Source organism: Mus caroli, unplaced genomic scaffold (genome assembly GCF_978045245.1).
Source record: "Mus caroli unplaced genomic scaffold, Mus_caroli_1 scaffold_7, whole genome shotgun sequence".
NCBI lineage: Eukaryota > Metazoa > Chordata > Mammalia > Rodentia > Muridae > Mus > Mus caroli.
The window spans coordinates 98,909,822-98,930,213 of NW_028227262.1; the positions used below are offsets into that span (position 1 = coordinate 98,909,822).

The 20,392-nt window shown below is 38.7% G+C and overlaps 2 protein-coding genes across 6 annotated transcripts in view; one reads left to right on the forward strand and one right to left on the reverse strand.

Moving 5' to 3' along the window:
- The window catches only part of Gsdme (gasdermin E), a 76,589-nt gene extending 74,359 nt beyond the window's left edge, over window positions 1–2,230 (forward strand). The window contains exon 10 of the mRNA XM_029478383.2: window positions 1,948–2,230. Within this exon, the coding sequence (XP_029334243.1) occupies window positions 1,948–1,956 (9 nt within the window). The 3' untranslated portion in view covers window positions 1,957–2,230. The remainder of the gene's footprint in view (window positions 1–1,947) is intronic.
- Window positions 1–20,392, reverse strand: part of Pals2 (protein associated with LIN7 2, MAGUK p55 family member) — a 90,362-nt gene that overhangs the window by 9,657 nt on the left and 60,313 nt on the right. For 4 of the 5 annotated variants that reach the window (XM_021165218.3, XM_029478381.2, XM_029478379.2 and 1 more), the window contains exons 6-10: window positions 16,007–16,048; window positions 14,402–14,533; window positions 12,648–12,747; window positions 12,276–12,344; window positions 9,044–9,205 (exon numbers count right to left, since the gene is read on the reverse strand). In XM_021165218.3, the coding sequence (XP_021020877.1) occupies window positions 9,044–9,205; window positions 12,276–12,344; window positions 12,648–12,747; window positions 14,402–14,533; window positions 16,007–16,048 (505 nt within the window). The remainder of the gene's footprint in view (window positions 1–9,043; window positions 9,206–12,275; window positions 12,345–12,647; window positions 12,748–14,401; window positions 14,534–16,006; window positions 16,049–20,392) is intronic. The other variant, XM_021165217.3, reaches the window with a different exon arrangement.

The following is a 20,392-nucleotide window of genomic DNA, read 5'->3' on the forward strand; positions in this document are numbered from 1 at the left end:
CTTATCACAGAACAATTTCAATTCCTACACGTGAAATTTTAAGACTGGCAAGATTCTCAATTTTAGTAGTAAAGAATCAACAAAGAAACATTTTGTGTGTTAACCAAACCCAAGGCCTGGATACTAAAAGCAAAGCAAAGCAAAACAAAACAAAACAGGGTTTATAGCTTATTTTCCTGAGACAACACTCCTTTTTTCTATAATGTTCTTAAAAATGATAACAAATGACCACAATGCAGCAACCTCCCCTGACAGTGTGTATTACAACATTTCACAGAGACAAGCACACAGTCCCACTCTCTGGTCAAGAGGCACTGTAACTATCAAGCTCACTGTAGCCTTACCCGAAGCACCCAGGGGAGGGACATAAGTGTCCATCAGCAGTGAACAACAGATTTGTAAAAATATGGTACTTTAATATATTTCTATTTTTATATAAATAGAAGCTACTGATCACATTAAAAATTTCATCATGGTAAAACATCCACAAAAGTTACTGTTTAGACATTTTGAAGTATACCTACCACTCAATAGGATAAAGTTTATCCAGACTGTTGTGGGAGCAGTAAATCAGCACACAATCTATTTCCAGAGTTTTTCATCATTCCAAACTGGATCCCTTAAATAACTCTTGCATCCCATTATGGTAACCCCTTCCCGATGTCATCTGAACGGTTATGAAGTAGTACACTGAGGTTTTTAGGTTTCCTCGGTGATTAATGATGTTGAGCATGTTTTCATGTACTTACTTGTAATTTTCAATGTCTATTTTTGAATTCAGCTTTTTGTTTAGTTATAAGATTGTGTTTATACAGAAATGTTGATGACCTGGTGGGAAAAGCTCATGATGGTGATTCATTTATCATCAAATACTTACAGGCATTCTGTTACTACAGAAACTTGTTTAGGTAACAGGTCAAAGAAGAACAAAATACATCCAGATCTCTTTTCTTGTCACATGTACTCCAATAAGCACACAGTAAGAACTGCCGAATCTTACTCCAAATGAGAAGTGGAGTTTAGGTGCTGTACCACAATCTCTAGGTAACTGAAGACTCTACATTAAGTTCAGTGCTTAGGTGGAGTTTCTGAGAAGGCTCTCCTTGAACAGAAAGCACACTCCACGTGTGTGAAAATATAAGAGGTGAGTATTCCAGGCAGCCAGCCATGCTGATGAGTAATGACCCAGAGGGAAGCCTAGAATCCCAAGTGGGGGGCAGTATGCAGGGTTGATCTTAACAAGGCCACTATGACTCTTTCAGCACAATTTCAGCATTAGGAACTTTTGAATGCTTTCCTTAAGTGTGCAAACATTTAATTGAATCTTAACTTTACTCTCAGACTTCACTTGAATCCTAAATAGATGCTAGCATATTAAGGATGTAGTCTATCTTTTGCAGTTTACCAGAACACAATCCTCCTGGTCCTGGGGCATCGACTAAACACATCTTATGTTTATCTAAAAAGGAGCCAAATGAGTGGTGAAACATAGGTCAGGGAGAAATGAATTGTTTTCCTTTCCCACATAGTAAATTTATTTTCCCAGAAGAATGCTTAAATGAAGTGGAAACTTCTAGTTCTTTGGAAAGTTAGTTATGCTAAATTATGTTTTGCTGGGGCACACGGTTGAAAGGATGTCTTGCTAAAGCAAACACATGAAAGACTATTTTCCTGAGGCAGACACAGGTAAAAGGATGTTTGGATATAGCAAATACATTAAAGGACGCTTGATGAAGAAGTATTAATATGAACCCCCATGGACAGCGGGAGATGAGCACTGAGCCTTGGTTTGCTCTGTCTCGCTATTCTCTGCGATGTGACATGCATTCACCTTACATAGCATTGTTGAGCTTAACTTGTGATAACTCTGACACTGAGAGAAACTCGCCAAAGAACTGTTAAGTGACGTTTCTGTGACAGCTTGCTGCTTCTGTGGCCTTGCTCCAGGGTGGTTGAATTACAGCTGCTGGGTGTCTGCTTGCCGAAAGGACTGGACTGCGGCTGCTGGTTCATCCCTGGTGTCTGCCTGCCTAGAGGACCGGTCTGCAGCTGCTGAGTTGTATTTGGTGTTTGCTATGGGGCTGAGCTGCTGCCAAAGAGGATCAAGCTCACCCGGAAGAACTACTGCTGAACAGGTCCACTTCCCCCAAATTCTAATGACTGTTTTCTTCCACTACCTCTGCTGGGTGGTGGGCTTTAGGAGAGATTGAATCCTTATTAAAAGTAGGTTGCAAAAAATGTATGCCTACATTTAAGGCCTATGGTGGCATGTAACAGCAGTGGTTTGTATTCCCACTGCTGGTAAAACAAATAATACTTTTCCTCTAGGCTAATGCATGTGTGTGTGCTCGCTCATGTTTGAAAGCCAGCCTGCCTCCCAGGACTGTTCTGAAGGTGTTCTGCACAGAAAGACAGTAAGAGGAAATACAGTATCTGCTTCTTTGCATCTATGAGTTCTGTATTTCTTGTCAGCTAACTATGGATGGGAAAATTCAGGAAAAACAAAAATCTATTTGCACTGACTATGAACAGATTTTTATCCCTTCTCATTGTTCCTTAAGTTCCTAACAGCTATTTATAAACCACTTAGCATTATATATAGGCATCATAAATAATTCACATGACTTAAATCCACAGAAGGTTTTGCATGGGTTATATGCAAAATTCTATGGAACTTGAAATATTCCTGGATTTTAGTATTTTGGGGAGTAGAGAGGGATGTGAGTGTGGTTTCCTGGAACCAGTTAAGGAATGATCACAGAAGCTATGGTATAAAATCTTGGGGCACAGTTCCAAGAAAATAATTAGAAATTCTAATGCCCTTGGCCAGAAAAATTTGTAGTATGGAAATCTTCAATGATTCTTTTAAAAAAAAGGCATTGAAGAGATACTATTTGGACATTCAAGACATGGAACTCCAGCAAGCAAGATCTTTTATGCAACACTTCTCTTTCCTTTTGGCACTCACTCCTTACAACATTGCCCATAGAAACTCAAGCAGCAGCAAAGGACACAAACCAAGTAATAAAATAAGCCATACCCCACCTGTCCCAGTGCAGCCACTGATCAAGAGGAGCTGCGAGGTATGTGGAAACTGTGAACTAGAACTAAGGCCTCAGTTTTGACGGGAACTAGCCTATTTTTTTTTTAAATTCCTAAAAATGAATTTGTTTAACAAAATGACAAATTATGAAAATGAAAGTAACTAGAAAGTTATTGACTCTTCTAGATGCCTGAAAGCAAAGAAGCGAAAAGGAACACAGAGCACCAGTGGCTTGATAAAAACCCAGTCTGTCCTCCCTGAGATCAATCATTCAACAAAGCAGTTTTTACTAGCTGCCTGAAATACCATGGGTCAGAACACTGGGAAGTAAACCTTATCTGTGTACTCAAATGAGGTGAGAGTAGCCAGATATTCCTCCAAAGCTTTTATCGTGCTCAGTTAATGACAGAAGCTTAGATCACTGGATCAAAGCTTGCTGAAAACAGCTGCAGTGTTTCAAAGTATCTCTGAACAGGTTGCTTAAGTGTACACTACAGATTTGCAGGAGAAAAAAAAAAAACCTACCAAATGCCATAGCCAATGACCAACATTAGTATCAATAATAGGACACAAAGACAAGATGCAACTCTCCTGATGCATGTTTGAAGGGTAAGAAACTGATTTATATATTTACAATAATGCAGAGCTGTACTTAAAGAGGAAACAGACAGGCAAATTCAAAGGAAGAGAATGGCACAACAAATTGGAAAAACTGATCGAATTATATGCTGTTTATGAAAGAATCTTACACTTAAAGAGACTGGTATGTTGGGAGTAAAGGACGGGAAGACATCCCTGTGAGCAGTGAGCCAGACACAGCTGCAAACTCACATCAGAGCAGACCAACAGGGAGAGGAAAGGTATTGTAGAAACAATGAAGAATAATTACAACGACAAAAGGGTCAATTGGTCAGAAGTAAGCTGCTTACTTACACCTAAGCACCTAACAGTAGACTCTCCAAATACGTGAAACAAAACAGAAACGAAGCAAAAGAAGGATGGACACGGCACCAGAAGAGCAGAAGACCTCAAGGCTTCCAGTGATGGAGAGAACAGAAGGTTACAGAGGAAATGAAGGCCTGAGCAGCTACACAGAACATATCAAGGCAGCAGTCCAGTCAACAAGAGGAGAATACATTTCCCCCCAGTGTACAAGAACAAGTAACATGCTCAAAGATAGGTTATATCTGAGGCTATAAAAAATCCCTAAGGAGTTAATGAGGCCTATGGTCTCTATACACAGTGAATGGAATTATCATCACTAACAGGAAAATCTGGAAAAATAAAACATGTGTAAAATTAAATAATGTACTCCAAAATGGGTTAACTAAAAAAAAAAAAATAGAAATCAAAATTAGGAATAGCAAACACTTTCTGAGAGTGGTCATTACTGATGGAGCTGCCAAGAGCCCTGCTGGGTGCTGGTAGCATAGTCTTTGTCTCTACTTTCGATAGAGTACAGTTCGGCCATCATACTTGTGAGGGACTCTGAAGCCTTAGAAAAGTGTCTTAGCAGAGAAAAATTATCAGCACTGTGGTAAGCTTCAAGAAGAAACATTAGATGGCTAACTGAAGCCTACTGCTGGCTTACATGGAAAGCCCTGACAACAATGCTCAGGAGTCTGTGTCAGAGAGGAGGCACCAAGCAGAGCACTGCTAGTCTCCCTTTCACTTTTACTTTTGACCAAAGGTTCAGTTTCTAGCTCATCTCAGTGACTGTTCTCATATATGGCTAGGAAGGAAGAAAGCTGCAAGCAGGCAGCATGTGAGAGGCCGGTTTTAGCTCCAGCTAATTGACTCGTGTTGCACAACTGTCTTATTCTCAGATTACATTTTAAGCCTCTGTGGTGAAGAGAAAGTGTTTCATTACATTAATCTATTTCTAGAATTAAAAATGACTCTGAGATGAATGCAAACAAAAACATAAACCACAGCAAAATTACAGGATGTAAAAAGCAGCACCTACTGAGCAATTTCTAGCGTAAATGTGTCTGTTAGAAGGAGATCTCCAGTGGACAACCTAACTTTCTACCCGGGATAACAGGAGCAAACAAAACAGAAAACAAGAGTAAATTTAAATTAATAAAATGTATGATAGAAAAAAAGCAGAGAATTAATAAAAATCCAAAACAATATGAAAAGAGCAAAATTGACAAATATTTGGGAAAACTAAGAAAAAAATTTACTAAATTCAGGAATGAGAGGGGGCTGTTACTAAGGACCTTGTAGAAATCCTGCGACAATAGAAAGACTTGCACAACTATGTGAACATACTAAAAACAAGTAACCCAATTGTGTGAAGAAAATGCTATGAGGATTTTGTCTGAATGAAGATGGTAAGGAAAAAAAAATAAGCACAAGTTTAGAAAGCAATAATTAAGAAAGTAAAGAGAGAGATAGGAGCAAACAGATGGGAATGTTGACCACCTCTGGATAGCTGTGCCAATGAAAGCATGTTAATGCTATCCTGTTTTCTGAGAATAGATTTATTACTGTTACTGTTGAATCAGCTTTGTTAATATGACAATACATTAACTTTGAAAAGGTTAAATAGTTCAAAGGAGAAAAAAAAATCCTTTAAAACCAAAATGAACCAAAGAATTGAAGATGCTAAACAACGGAAAAATTGCTCCTGAACAGCAAAGCGGCACTGTAAAAATGGTTACAAACTGGAAGTAATACACAGAGTCAATGTAACCCCATAGAAAGTCCAATGCCATTCCTCATATAACTAGAAAACACAATTCAAAACAGAGAGATAGAAAAGACTCTAGATGGCCACAACAATTCTAAGCAGAAAGAACCCAGCTGGAGGGACACGGTTTACTCAACGTTAAACTCTAATAGCGGACATTATGGCACTGGTACAACAGGCAAGAGAATATACACCGCTGTCCCAGAAATAACCCCCAGAGCTATGAACACCTAACTTTTGATAAAGGTGTTAAAATACACATTGGACAGAAGACAGTAGATGCTGCAGAAGGATAGAAAGGACAAAGTAGACCAAGGACCTTAGCTTCAAACATGAAATGGTGAAACGGCTAGGGAGCGCAGAATGAACACAGTTTGAGATATAGGCACATTCTAGAATGTTCAGAAGGAAAAGCCTATAAAATAAAATAATTTAAAAGTGGTTAAAAATAATCTTTTTTTAAAAAACCACATAACAAAGGGAACTGTCAGAAAAAAATAGGATAAAATCACTGCCAGATACACTTCAGATTATACATATAAAGAACTGTGAAAATTAAATACCAAAAATCCCAACTTAAACTGCCAAACAATAAATGTAATAATGAGGTAGACAACTCTCAAAAGAAGAAATACAAGTGACCAATAAGTATTTTAACAAGTGTTCAATACTCTCAGTCATCAAAATAATGGAAAATAGAACTATTTTGAGATTCTATCTCACCCAAGTCCGCGTGGTTACCATCAAGAGCAATGACAGCCAATGCTGGTGAGGATTTGGAGGAGGAGAAAACCTTATTCACTGCTGGTGGCGGTGCAAACTGGTGCCGTCATGTGGCCATCAGTGCAAGAAACATAAAATGGGACAGGGAGGTGCTTCAGCTGACAAGGTGCTTGTCACATGTCAGCACCCACAAAAGCTGGGCCCAGGACATGGAGATGGCTCTGTAATTAAGGGCGCTAGCCTCTCTACAGATGATCTGGGTTCAATTCCAGCACCTCATCATGGCTCAAAACCATCCAGGTGTGACTCTAGTTCTAGGGAATGTGATGCCCTCTTCGTTCCTGGCTTCTGTGGACATCAGGCAAGCATGTGGTACACAGTCATAGATGAAGGAAAATACCCACAAACAAACAAACAGGTGGGGCTTGTCTGGGAAGTGTGGTGGGGACGGTATGTTAACCAACTGGATCCTTAGAGCTTCCTGGCCTTCAGCCTATTCAAAACAATGAGCTCCAGGTGCAGTGAAAGACTGCCTCAGAAGCCCCAGGAAGGAGGCAATGAAAGAAGATATGCACCATGAACCTCTGGCCTCTGCATGCACACACACTTCCATGGGAGGCATCTACCCACCCACACACCACGGCTCCACAAACAGAACTAGCACTCACAGGTGTGGACCCAAAGGGCTCTGTCATCAATGCTTATTGTTGTGCTATTCACAATTACAAGGGGATGAAATCAAACTAGATGCCTAGCAACTGATGAATGGGTAATGAATATGTACATTCACACACTAGAATTTTATTTGGTTCTAATAAAATTGTGAAATTTCCAAGAAAATGGACAGAGCTGGAAAAGATAATAAGTGGGGTAGCTCAAGCTAAGACAGATAAATACTGTATGTTCCTCATTTCCAGACCCTAGTTGTGGGGTGTGTGTGTTTTCTGTGGGAATGTGTGAGGAGAGAGGTCATGAAACTAGAAAAGGTACATAGTTAAACAAGAAAAAACCTGATGTAAAGAAGGAAGTGGAGAGGAAGCACAACACATATGGTAAGAGTGTGGAAACAGAATCCTGGGGCAGAGGCTATGAGCACCGAGCAGGGACAGGGAGAGGGAGAAGTGGCAACCCAAATCAGATAGCCATGAAAACACCAAAAGGGAGTCTGCTACTGAGTAAAAAATAAAATATTTTAAAACTAAAAATGGTTCCGCAGTTAACAGCACTTGATCTTCCATAGGCGCAGGGTTCATTTCGCAGCATTCAAACCAGGTAGTTCACAACTGCCTATAAAGTTCAAATGCGGGTGGCTAGGGGTTGTCCTATGCTTCTGGTCTCTGTGGCACCTACACTCACACGCACATACTCAATATAAAATACACAGGTATAACTAATTAAAAACAATAGAAAAAATCTCTAAAAAAACAGAGCCAAAATAAAACTAATATAAACAAAAACAAATACTGACACTCTAAGTCATTGCACATTAAAATTAGCTTCGGGCAATGTGATTTTGTAGGACTAAAAAGTCCATAAGCGTAAGTTGTACGGTCTGAATATGAGTGCTCCAAGTGGTGGTGCCAGACTGAAGGCGGGGGTGGGGGTGGGGGTTTAGGAACTGGCCCTTCAGAGAAAGCCGATGACTGGGCCATGCCTAGGAAGGCTATTCCTTATCCTGGATGCCTTGCTCTGCTACCTGTCTACCATCCAGTGGAGAGCGTGCTGTTCCACACGCTCCTGCTACCATGCTGCTCCATCCTACCATGAATTCAAATACAAACAAATGGATAATAGTTACAGAAGAAAATACCAAAAGAGCCAAGGAAAAAGAACATGAATGGAAACAAATCCTTCTCTTCTCTCTAGAGAGGCTTGTGAGGCCATTTCCTCAGTTTCTCCAAGAGGTCAAATGTGCAGCAGCTATCATGGCATCAGCAATTACCTGAGCGCTCCAGCTACTCCATTTCTGACATCACTCAGTGTCCTATGTGAACATGCAAAAGCTAGGGGAGAACTAAGATTGCAAAGTGAAAAGTCGGAGCGGGAGCCTACGCGGGCCTCCTCCGCACCAGCACTATTTCACAGTCTTAGCTAAGTCTGGTAAATGCTGTCTTCTGAAGAACCTGCTTTCAGAGTATCAGGTTTAGGAGCCTTCAGAGCCGAGGGCTTTAACTTAAACCAGACCACCTAAATCTACAAAGCCACTGTTGTACTGACTGTTTGAGTATCTAGTAAGTAGGCTGTTTTCTTTTAAATATACTACACTATACTGGCTGAAAAATACAAATAAATGGATAATAGTTCCATAGAAAAACCACAAATGAATGTAATCTGCCACAACTCTTAAATGTATGCATTTGTCTTTAGCACTTCTGCAATGTAGAGTTTACAGATGAAGCTACTGCTGAGCACCAAGCGGGCAGCACTACCTAAGACAGAGAACTGTGTGGACCCAGAACTACCAACTCTTCCATGCTCATTAGCATAACCAAATCTTTTCTGGACCTAATGTTCATTAGTAGTAATCCTTGTCTCCATAGACCCATCCTCTTTCTGAGCAGCAATGGGAACTAAGGACTTACATGGCACCGTTGTTCCAAATCTAGCAGGATTCAGTACTATGAACCTGTTTTTCAAGCTCCTTCTGCCCACACCTTGAGCTCCGATCAACACTAATGTTTTCCGTTGGAAGGGTGGCATTTTTGCTACTTCCTCATAGATCTGAATTTCATGACGATCAAACTCTAAATGTGAAAATAACAGGAAATTATATTCAGTTATACTTTGTATATGTAGAAACATTCCCTGGTATTCTGAATGCTAATGGTCTTCTTGCCTTGATAGTTAACTATTACTAGAATTGTGCACGTATGACATAGGCTTGTTTCTACAAATTTTGTAGGGTACAGAAATTATCTTATACTTACTTTAAATGCTTGTCCCCAATCGTTTGCCCTCAGATACTCATTTACTGAGCTACAAAATCCCAGCGTTTTATGCACATTTATCAATACTCTCTACATCAAAGCAGTGGCGCTCAGTCTTTCATACAGTTACTCATGCTGTGGTGACCCTCAACCACAAAGGCATTTCCATTACTATTTCATAACTGTACTTTTGCTACTGATATGAATTATAATGTAAATATCTGTTGTTTTCCAGTGTTCTTAGGTAACCTCTTTGTACTGGCTAGTTTTGTGTATCAACTTGACACAAAAAGCTGGAGTTATTACAGAGAAAAGAGCCTCCCTTGAGGAAATTCCTCCATGAGATCCAGCTGCAAGGCATTTTCTCAGTTAGTGATCAAGGGTGGGAGGGCCAATTGTGGGTGGTGCCATCCCTGGGATGGTAGTCCTGGGTTTTATAAGAAAGCAAGCTGAGCAAGCCAGAGGAAGCAAGCCAGTAAGAAACATCCCTCCATGGCCTCTGCATCATTTCCTGCATCTTGACCTGCTTGAGTTCCAGTCCTAACTTCCTTTGGTGATGAACAGCAATGTGGAAATGTAAGCCGAATAAACCCTTTCCTCCCCAACTTGATTCTTGATCATGATGTTTGTGCAGGAATAGAAACCCTGAGTAAGACACTCTTATTTAAAAGAGTAAGTCAACCCACAGGGGTCATGACCCCAACGGTTGAGAACCTGTGGACTAAAGGTGTCTTATTAGCAACTTATCAGTAGAAATAATGATCTTACAGTTTACATCAATCAAATTATAGTTCGTGTAATTTACACAAAAAGTTTAGGTGAAGGTACAGGGCACAGGACACCTGCTTGGCTGCTGGACCTGTATAGGCAGAGTACACCACCTCTAGAATCAGCACACTCACGTCTAAGTATGGAGATTCTGAAATGTATACATAAAATAAAATGCTGGATAAAAAAGTATTTTCAGTAGGCTATAGCCTCAAATTATAAGTCAAGGAAAAAGTTACAAAAATGAGCTAAAAGTTTTAATGATATATAGTTTCCTATAGTTAATGAATGATAAAACCAGAGTGATTCTGAAACACACCACCCAGCCTTACTGCCCTACTCAACCTGCAGTAAGAACACTTCATCCTTGCATTATCATGGCAACAAGTCCTTTTTTTATACTGTGTTATTACCAGCACAGAGGTAGTTTGAAGTCAAGAAAAATAAACCTGATAGTTTCCACATTTAGCTTTCTTTTTATCTGTTTTTATTATACCAGGTCACGTAAGGCCACTTTCCTGCAGACACACAATGCACTTGCACACACTTTCCTGTGCCTGGCTACCCTTTTCTTTTTATCCCTTGCCTTCCTCCTCTTTCTTTCCTACATGATTTCCCTTCTCCTTTAATGTCAACTGTACATACATGATTTTGTGTATCTCTACAAAATCTAGGGTCCATAAGTGGGCAAAAACATGTTTGTGTTTCTAAGATTGGTTAAGTTTGTTAAGCATGATTATCTCTTTTTCTGCATAAGAAATAACTTCATTCTGTGGTACATATAGACCATATTTTATTTCTCCTGTTGATGGTCACTTAGATTAATTACAGAACTTCGCTCTCCTGAACTGTGGTGCAGTGATAAAGACACGCAGCATTCCTGTGGTGTGCTCAGGAGTGGGGACAGTGGTGTAATGTGGGTAACTCTACTCTTAGGCTGACTTCTATAATTGCAGGACTAGTTTACTTCCTACTGTCAGGCCAAAAGCATTCTTTTTTGTCCAGGATCCTGACAGAACATGATTTTTCTTAATGAAGTCCATTCTGTATGGGGTAAGATAGAATCTCAATGTAGCTTTAATCTACATTTCTCTCATGGCTAGTTAGGGTAAAGGGTTTTTTTTTTTTTTTTTTTTTTTCATTTGTTTTGTATTTTCGTTTTAAATTTGTAATACACTCAATTGGTCTGACGGTGTTATAATTTCATTTTTCTTTCTAGTTCTGGGGATTGAACCCAGCACCATATACATACTAGGCAATGGCTACACCCCCCAAGGCCTTTGACTTGATTTTTTAAAAATATTTTTTCAGCTTTTGAAGCAAAAATGACAAATAAGAATCGTATGTCCTTAAAGAATACATCTTGATGATTTAATGTGTTTAACTGTAAAATGATCTTCTAATGAAGCTAATAAACACAACTGTGACTTCTTGTGATTACCATTACATTTTCTTTAAAAGATATTCCTTTCTTTAAGATGAAAGATTTAGGGAGAGGCAGAAGGACTTAGAGTTCGGGGCCAGGCTGGGCTACTAAGTTAAGTATAGGATAATAAGATAATTAAGTGTTTGAGGCCATCCTGTATTAACTAGTGAATCCGAGGCCAACTTAAGTATATGGAAAGAATCTCAATACCTCTCTCTTCTTAGTCTCTCTCCCCTTCTTCCCCTTTATTACCCCTCCTCCCCAAGTAAAACCCTAAAAGAGTCGAGAAAGACCCTTAAAAGATGCCGCTGGATTAAAGGAGTTACCTAGCCCAGTGTCATTTCCTCAAAATGAACCTGACCTTATGGAAGCTAGCTTGCCTTCGTCCTAACGCTAACCTCTCCACAAAGGCACTCTGTCCCTCAGAAGCATCTTACCATGGTGGGATCCTCTAAGTCAGGACTGTCCATACATTCCTCCTGCACTAGTGCAAGCTCAATCCCTAACAACTTCTTCCTGCTGCAACTCATATTCACCAACTGAGACCTCTATTTTATCATGTGTTCACATGAGATCCAGTAATTGGCACTAATATAAATTAAATTCATTTTAAATTTCATACTCAGAGATTAAAACATGGTAACTAATGATAAGGCTATATATTTCGATCTCCCAAAGGGATTTTACACGTACCTGCATTCCTGGTTGTGAGGTACATCATCTTTTTCTTTTTTTTGTTGCTTATAGTTCCACAAAAGGGTCCTGGAGGATGACAAGACTTAATTTAGATGATACATTGAGACTCAACCTTAAATTGCCCAGTTATGTTTTATGAGGAGGTAAGAGAATTACCCTTCCTAGGAAGGGATGAGTTTGTCATTGAATTTTGATACACTACCAGTAGGTGGCAGAAAAGAATAAAAATTAGAGAAGGAAAAAGCAGATGAACAGGAAAAATTAATTCTCCATGTATTTCAAATAAATTCATTTGTGATTTCAGAAAAAAACAGAGGCAAAAGGTAAGCCGAGCCCCTCCCTGCCTGTTACTTGTGAGAAGTTCTTCACCTGAATTGTCCCAGTCTCTGCGAACAAACGCCTTTCTCTTCTCTTCCAGGAACTGGCTTGGAATCAGACCAGCACTGCCTCCCTCTTTCACATGGCTAGCCTAGAATCAAATGAACTTATCAGTGACCAAAGTTTTACACAGTATTTTAGTAAGTCAGTTGAAGTTAATTTCCTATGGAAAACACTCTTTCAATCCATGGAACTGTGTTCGAGTATTTAAACAAAGAAAGCAATTTGTACCTAAGACCCATGTATGTCCACTGGTAATGACATGTTGAAACTCCCATTAACAACAATGTACAGGCTCCTCAAATACTACAATGTTTTCTTTAGAGGCGGGGTGGGAGTGGGGGAAGGACAGGAAATGTGTGTGTGATAAAGTCAAAGAACAGAAAGAAGAATGCTATTTTATATAAAGAAGTGTTAAGGAACGACTTTATAAACCATTTCTACTGACCTCAATACTAGAATGTTATTTCCTGAGTCTAAATCAAAAGAATTTCCAATACTGGGAATACAAAGCATAAATTTTAATTCATGCTAACAAGAATCTGAATATCCCAAGGTGAAGAATTTAAAATAGGTAAAACTTTATCTAGTATAAAAAATAAAAACTTTAAAATCAAAGGAAGTAGTTAAAAAACTGTTTTACTCGAGTGTTTTTGGGTCTATGTGTGTGTATGTGTGTGCATATGGGTGAAGGTGCCCAGGGCCTGAAGAGGAGCTGGAGTCCCGGAGAATGTGAGCAGCCACCATGAGTGCTGGCTCTGTGGGCCCTCCACAGGAGCAGTGAGGGCAGGCCTCTTAACCAGCTGCTCTCTAACCCCACAAAAGTGGATATTTTTAAATGTCAATGATTCATATCACAAGGTTATTGTCTTTCTTCTTATAAGTGGAATAAAACACCCGTTTATCAGTTTTTAATAATCCTGAAAACTGGAATTAAATAAGATTATCAAAATGAAGAAAGAGACTCAAATGCCAGTGAGAGGATCAGAAAGCGAAGAGAACATTTACAGAAAGTAAACAGAGAGCACCTGGCCAGTCCATGATCAGCCACAGGAAGTGGTCAGACAGTTTTAAAGCCTGCAAGTGTTTCAGTGAAGACCTCTTGCAATCATCAACTGTTAACTGAGCTCACGTCCTAGCTATCTCACCATGGTGTACGCACTGATAAAAATGTCTTCATTGACACATCAGCACACTGTGCCTAGGCGGTTCTTATCCTCTACATCATCTCTCTGTAGAAGTCATTTAACTCATCGCTGTTAACACCAGTTACCAGTCACAGCTAAGCTTATGCTTGGTACTGGGTCCTGGAGGCTTTCTTCTTTTACCCTGTTCTCTAATGAGGCCAGAATCAGCTCTGAGAATTGAAAAGATTCTAGGTTTCTTGTCATTTTCTTCAACTTTGAATACTGTGTCAGCTTATGCAAACCTTAAGGAACACTGACAATGATTACAAAGTTTTTCTTGCCTTAAAACATTTGAAGGTGACTACCTTGGGAAAGAACTGTTTCACCTAATTCTTAAACCGGGTGACATGCCACAGGCAGGTTATGCCTGCTCTTATTTACACAAACAAATTCTCTCTCAATTTGGTCTTCTGTCCACAAAGCTGGCAGACGTAAAACAGTAATTGTTCATGCAAGAAAAATCATGGGAACAAATGCTTCCTGCACTTTTAGATACTGGGCAGATCAAAGATTGAAAACAGAAAAGTATTTGAGGAATTTTTTGAGAATCATACTAACCTGCCACCAATTTGGGTCTTCTCTGTTTACAATCTGAAGAATTTCTCCTTTGGAAAATTTCAGTCCTGCTTCTTTGCAGGGTATCAGGTTATCATTGAATGGATTATAGTCAAAATGACACTTGACAAATACCTAAAAACATAGCACAGTGAAAAAGACTATATGTGTATCACTAAGCACTGGATATTGAAACCAAACCACTGTGATTTAATTGTAAATGATACTAAGTAGTTCAGAAAAGAAACTTATTCTTCTAAATAAAGAATAATTTATTAGAATATTAATATAATGATTTGGTATAGCAGAAAAATCAACATTTTGCTACATTAAAATTTTGTTCATTTTAAAAACTCCTGTTTCTTTCTTCTGCAGTGTGGGGTTTAACCCCAGGGCTTTGCATGCCAGTAGGTGCATGCTCTCCCACTGAGCTGTATCACCCACTCCCCTCAACAGCTAACCGTAAGCAGGAAGTGTGCAATAATAGCTGCATTCTACTCGGCCCCCTTCTCAATCTTTTCACTTGATTTCCCAACAAACACTGCATCATTTTTAATTTAAATAAATATAATTTTTCAGTTATAATCCTGAGATAACTTATGCAGTTTGAGGCATGTATTTCCAATAGATCAGGACTGACATTGTTCAGACACCTTGAAAGCAAAATTAACCAACGGTCATCTTGAAGTAAGACCTGGCAACCTTAAAACATCAAGAACTTAACCTCTAGTAGAACATTTTAATCAGACAGTTTACTGGCTAAAACAAATAAGGAAAATACTTTCTTGATCACCTTACTGTGATTTATATGTTTAAGTTTAAATTAAGATTAAATTACGAATGAGACAAAACACTAGAAAGGTCCTAACTATTTTCCAATTTAAATTCAAACATACAGGTTTCTCTTAAATTTGATTTCCTAATAAAGGTATGCCAGTTAAACTGTTATTTAAGATTTTCAGAGCTTGTAACACACTGCTTATTTACTTTAATTTGAATTCTAATTAATCATTTTTAATATTTGATGGCAAGTTTAGATTAACTGTTTTCTTAAAATAGACATACTTCATACATATTTATAGAAATTCAAATTAATCTTCTACAGAAAAGCCTTAGTATTAATCAGCAGATAAACTTTAATAAGCAGAAAAGTATACAATTAGTCAAACTAACAATGTTATTTTTCTATGTGTATCAAACTTCAACTAGAAACAAATAAAATTTTCAAATAGTACAAGTACATACACTATTTATTAGCATGCTTAAAAAACCACCCAGTGTGAGAGATGCATAGGAAGATATTTTTATGTGATCTTGATAGAAGCTGTAGGCCATTTGCAACAACTTTGTAAAGTCTGAGAATCAGTGCTACAAAAACCAGGAAGCCACTTTTTCCTGACACATAAATTTAGAAGCATCTACAAAGCAAGCATGCACACAATATTAAGACTGCTAAACTGTGACAGGTAACTAACTTGAGTTTGGCATGCAGCTCAAGGCTCAGGCAATGTACAACTCAAGGTGATAAAGTTTAATCAAGGTAAATTTAGTTGACTGCTAAGACAGAACAACGGGAATACCAGAGAATGTTTTCACATGATATCATACCTGACGGACGTGGGCTGGGTGCCTCTCCATATTGACGTAACTCTAAAAATATATTTTTCAATTGCATAAATAAAGCCCGAGTTTTAACTTATAACTTAACAAAATCTAAGTAAGCTACTGGCTCATTGTATCACTTCACTCATTGGTAAAGCAACTTCCTCCCTAAGTAATTGTTATAATGCCTGTAAATTATAAATAATGCAAGCAAAAAGTTACAGGCATTTGGCATGAGACAGAGGAGAGACTGTATGAGTAGTTATAAAGCTAGCAGTATGTTCCTGACTTCTGGAGAAAGGCCCACTGAAAAAAAAGCCTCATGCCACCTACGAGGGTGTTCGCCATCCTTGATTGTGAAGACTACTTTGTAAGGTTACAAGTGCCTTCCAAATTTCAAACATTAGTTACCCTGCTAGGAGATACAACATCCAACTCAGGTATAAAAGGATTACGAAAAAGAATCACTCTTTGGCCCATTAAATGACTTTTGGAACATTACCCTTGTGCTCAAAAATCTCACATTAAACTTTGGTAAAATTGGTCTGAAAAATCAATTAGCCTAGCGCTTGACCTAGGAGTTTTATAAAATCTTTAAAATCATTGAAGAGTTGACTTGCTGTATTTTATGAACTGCACTACAAAAATAGTTTATGAAGGCCAATTTATCAATCTTAAGTTACTACTACAACACTTAAAATATTTCAATTCTGTATTCTCACCATTAAAGCAAAACTGAATATCCAACGATTTAAAATAGACAGTAGACAAAGTGAAGTACAAACAGCTTTTAAACATAGGTGTTCAAACTATTCTGAGTAAAAATGAAAATTAAAACTCTACTAGGATAACATCTTCTTCATATTAACTAACCAACTACCTACCTAACTAACTAATTAACAGAAACCCAGACAGGATATTGGCTAATAGGGATTTTCCTAACAGGCTTGTGGAAGAATGCTCCAACCTCTTGTGAGGACAATTTGGCAATAATTACCAAGATCACAAACACATAAACCCTCTGACCTAGTGATCCACTTCTGGGAATGGATTCAGCAGTTATAGTACTCGAGCACATGTGAAGTGATCCATATACAATACTAGTAACTTCTGAACTACTAGTAACCAATAACTAAAAAGATTCGGAGCAGTCTGTTTACCAATGATGAATTGCCTAAACAAGAGCTGCATAATGATGATGATACACCAGTCCATACGCCAATGACAAGAAGGGAATTTCAGCTGGACAGTGATAGAGCACGCCTTTAATCCCAGCACTTGGGAGGCAGAGGTGGGTGGATTTCCAAGTTCGAGGCCAACTTGGTCTACAGAGTGAGTTCCAGGACAGACAGGGCTAAACCCTGTCTCGAAAAACCAAAAAAAAAAAAAAAAAAAAAAAAGGAAGGGAACCACCCTTATACAAAAAAACTGATATGTTACTGAATCCCCAAATGGTCATCTCTAAACACATGTACATAAAAGCTATACTAGATGGGCTCAGTAAGTCATGTGTGTTGTTTAATAGTAATGATCATAGACAAGGAAGTATTGTATTTGAGAGTGTCTATGTAGGGAAGGACACAGGAAGTTGTTAAAAGAAGGGTAGAAATAATGCAAAATATATTTTCATAAATTCTCAAAAAAATACCCAAACAAAACAAAACAAACAACAACAACAAAACATGAGCAGGCATGCAAATAAGGAGAACGGATAACCTGGAACAGGAAGAAAAGTCTATTAAGAAGAGTCCAGAAAGCACTTAGGAAGCAGTTCAAAGTCATCCGTAACAACAACATAGTGAATAGCGAATGGGAGGCCAGCTTGGACTACAGGACGACACAGCTCAAAATGAAACCAACTAACCAAGTCAAAGACACTAAAAGTGTGTGTGTGAGAAATAATAACAAATAGGAGACAATTTAGTAAACAAGACACAGTGCAACCAACTGTGGTAATTTGCACCTATAATCCTAACATGTAAGAGGTTAAGGTAGGAGGATTACCCATGACTTCAAGGCCGTCCTGGGCTACACAGTGAGAGCCTGCATCAGCAACACCAGTAACATAAATATTTAACTTCTACATATTATATTCTTATTTGCAAGAAACTATAGGAAGAATTCAAATTGTTAAGTAGACCACACTACATATAAAAAGGACTCAATTCCAGAGTTGGGCATAGAAGTACAAGACTGTAACCCCAACACTCAGGACACTAAGAAAGGATAATCACAAATTTGAAAATTGAGCTGGGCGTGGTGGCGCACGCCTTTAATCCCAGCACTTGGGAGGCAGAGACAGGCGGATTTCTGAGTTCGGGGCCAGCCTGGTCTACATAGTGAGTTCCAGGACAGCCAGGAGGACTACACAGAGAAACCCTGTCTCGAAAAACCAAAAAGGAAAAAAAAAAAAAAAAAAAAAACCCAAAAACCAAAAAAACCGAAAACCAAAAACCAAAAAACAAATTTGAAAATTGGACAAAAATCTTTGCAAATCACAATCTTGATGAAACATTTGTATCCAGGTGTCTTGGGTTAATATTGCAGTGATGAAACTGCATAACCAAGCAACTAGGGGAGGATAAGGTTTATTAAATGGCTTTCATACAACCCATTGAGGGAAGCCAATGCAGGAACTCAAACCAGGTACGAACCTGGAAGGAAGAGCTGATGCAGAAGCCACAGAGAAGTGAGTGTGGCTTACTGACTTGCTCTACCTACTTTCTTAGAGAACCCAGGGTCACCAGCTCAGGAGAAACTCCACTTACCATGGGCTTCCTTTTAACCTTAATCAATCACTAATTAAGAAAATGCCCTATAGGCTCACCTGCCTACAGCCTGATCTATTTGTCAACTGGGGTTCCCTCCTCTTAGATGATTTTAAAACTAGCCAGCACAGCAGATTGCTAAAAAACAAGTAAGAGAACAGCACAAAGCAGACAAAGGTATGTGACCTTGATTGAGTGGGTAAAATCATGGAAAATAAGCACATGAAAAATGTCTATTATTATCATGTAATATTATTAGTGATATGCAAATTAAAATTGCAATTAGCTACTATTATATACTATAATATTGACTGAAACTAAACACTGGTCATACCAAATAAAGCATGGACACTGAGTAAAATAAACTCGGGCAATGCTGGGGGGACTGTGAACTGCTACAATCACTTCTGAAAAGTTTGTCTCTAAAATTTCAGCATACACCTACCACATGGCCAGCTCTCAATACCTAGGTATTTACACCCCTAGCTGTATTTTAATCTGTATCAGCCCAAATTGGTAATAACAAAAATGTTTACCTGCCAGTTTATACATATACAAATTGGTATGCCCATGCAATGAAATACTAGATTAATAAAAAGGTATGAACTTATCATCATAAGTAAGCAAAATGGATAAATCATGCATATTTGTGCTGAAAGAAGCCAAGTAGAAACTGAAATTCAACTAGTTTCCTAGATTCTAGAGGATCTTCAATTTAGACACACAAATAAAAAATCTGACTCTAGAGTTCATATATAAATGAGAGCATGAGACTTCCGTCATTCTGGGTCTAAGTTAATTCAAATTTAGCATATGGCTGGGGAGCACATACACTAAATGAATATAGTACCAAAATGGCTATTAAAGTCCTTACAGATCAGCACAGCTCTCAGATTCAATCAGAGAAGTTTCTTTGTGTGGGGCACAGTGGTTAAAGGAGAAACTTAAAATAGGTCAAAATGTAAAGATTAAGTGTTTATAGATTGTTCAGCAACACATGGGACATCTGTATTATATCCCTTTGTGCGAGGCTCAGGGACCACCAAGGATGAAAGGCAGAAAGACTAAGAGCTAGAGGTTAGGAAGAAGCAGAACCTAACAGTGTCTTCTGGACATGGTAGAACTGTTGTCCTCACACATACATATACTATGCTGTGCTAGTCTGCACAAGACCTGCACAAGATCGAGCCAGCCGGCGTCCCAGCATGGAGGGAGGGCCTCAGGAACCTTTATGTGAGCCTTTGACAGCTGAAGCTTTCTGAGAGAGGCAGAGGCCAGGCCAAACACCATGAGTAAATGGGCACCACAAACTGTACTCAGAGGACACAAAGTCAGGAGAGGGGGAGAGGAAGATCTGGGAGGAGGAGGAGGAGGAGGAGGAGGAGGACTATGGGGTGAACATAATAAAAACACACTATATACACATATAAAATCCTCAAAGAATAAAAATATATTAAAAATATAAAATCCAAATATGTATAATTCTGCTTATATGACAATATGGAAATGCAGACTAACAGTGACAATGCAGAAGGGCAGTTGCCTGGAGTGAGGGAGAAAACACAAGAAACAGGAGAGAGGAACACAAATAGTCTCACACAGCTCCGGAGTGACGGCTAAGTTT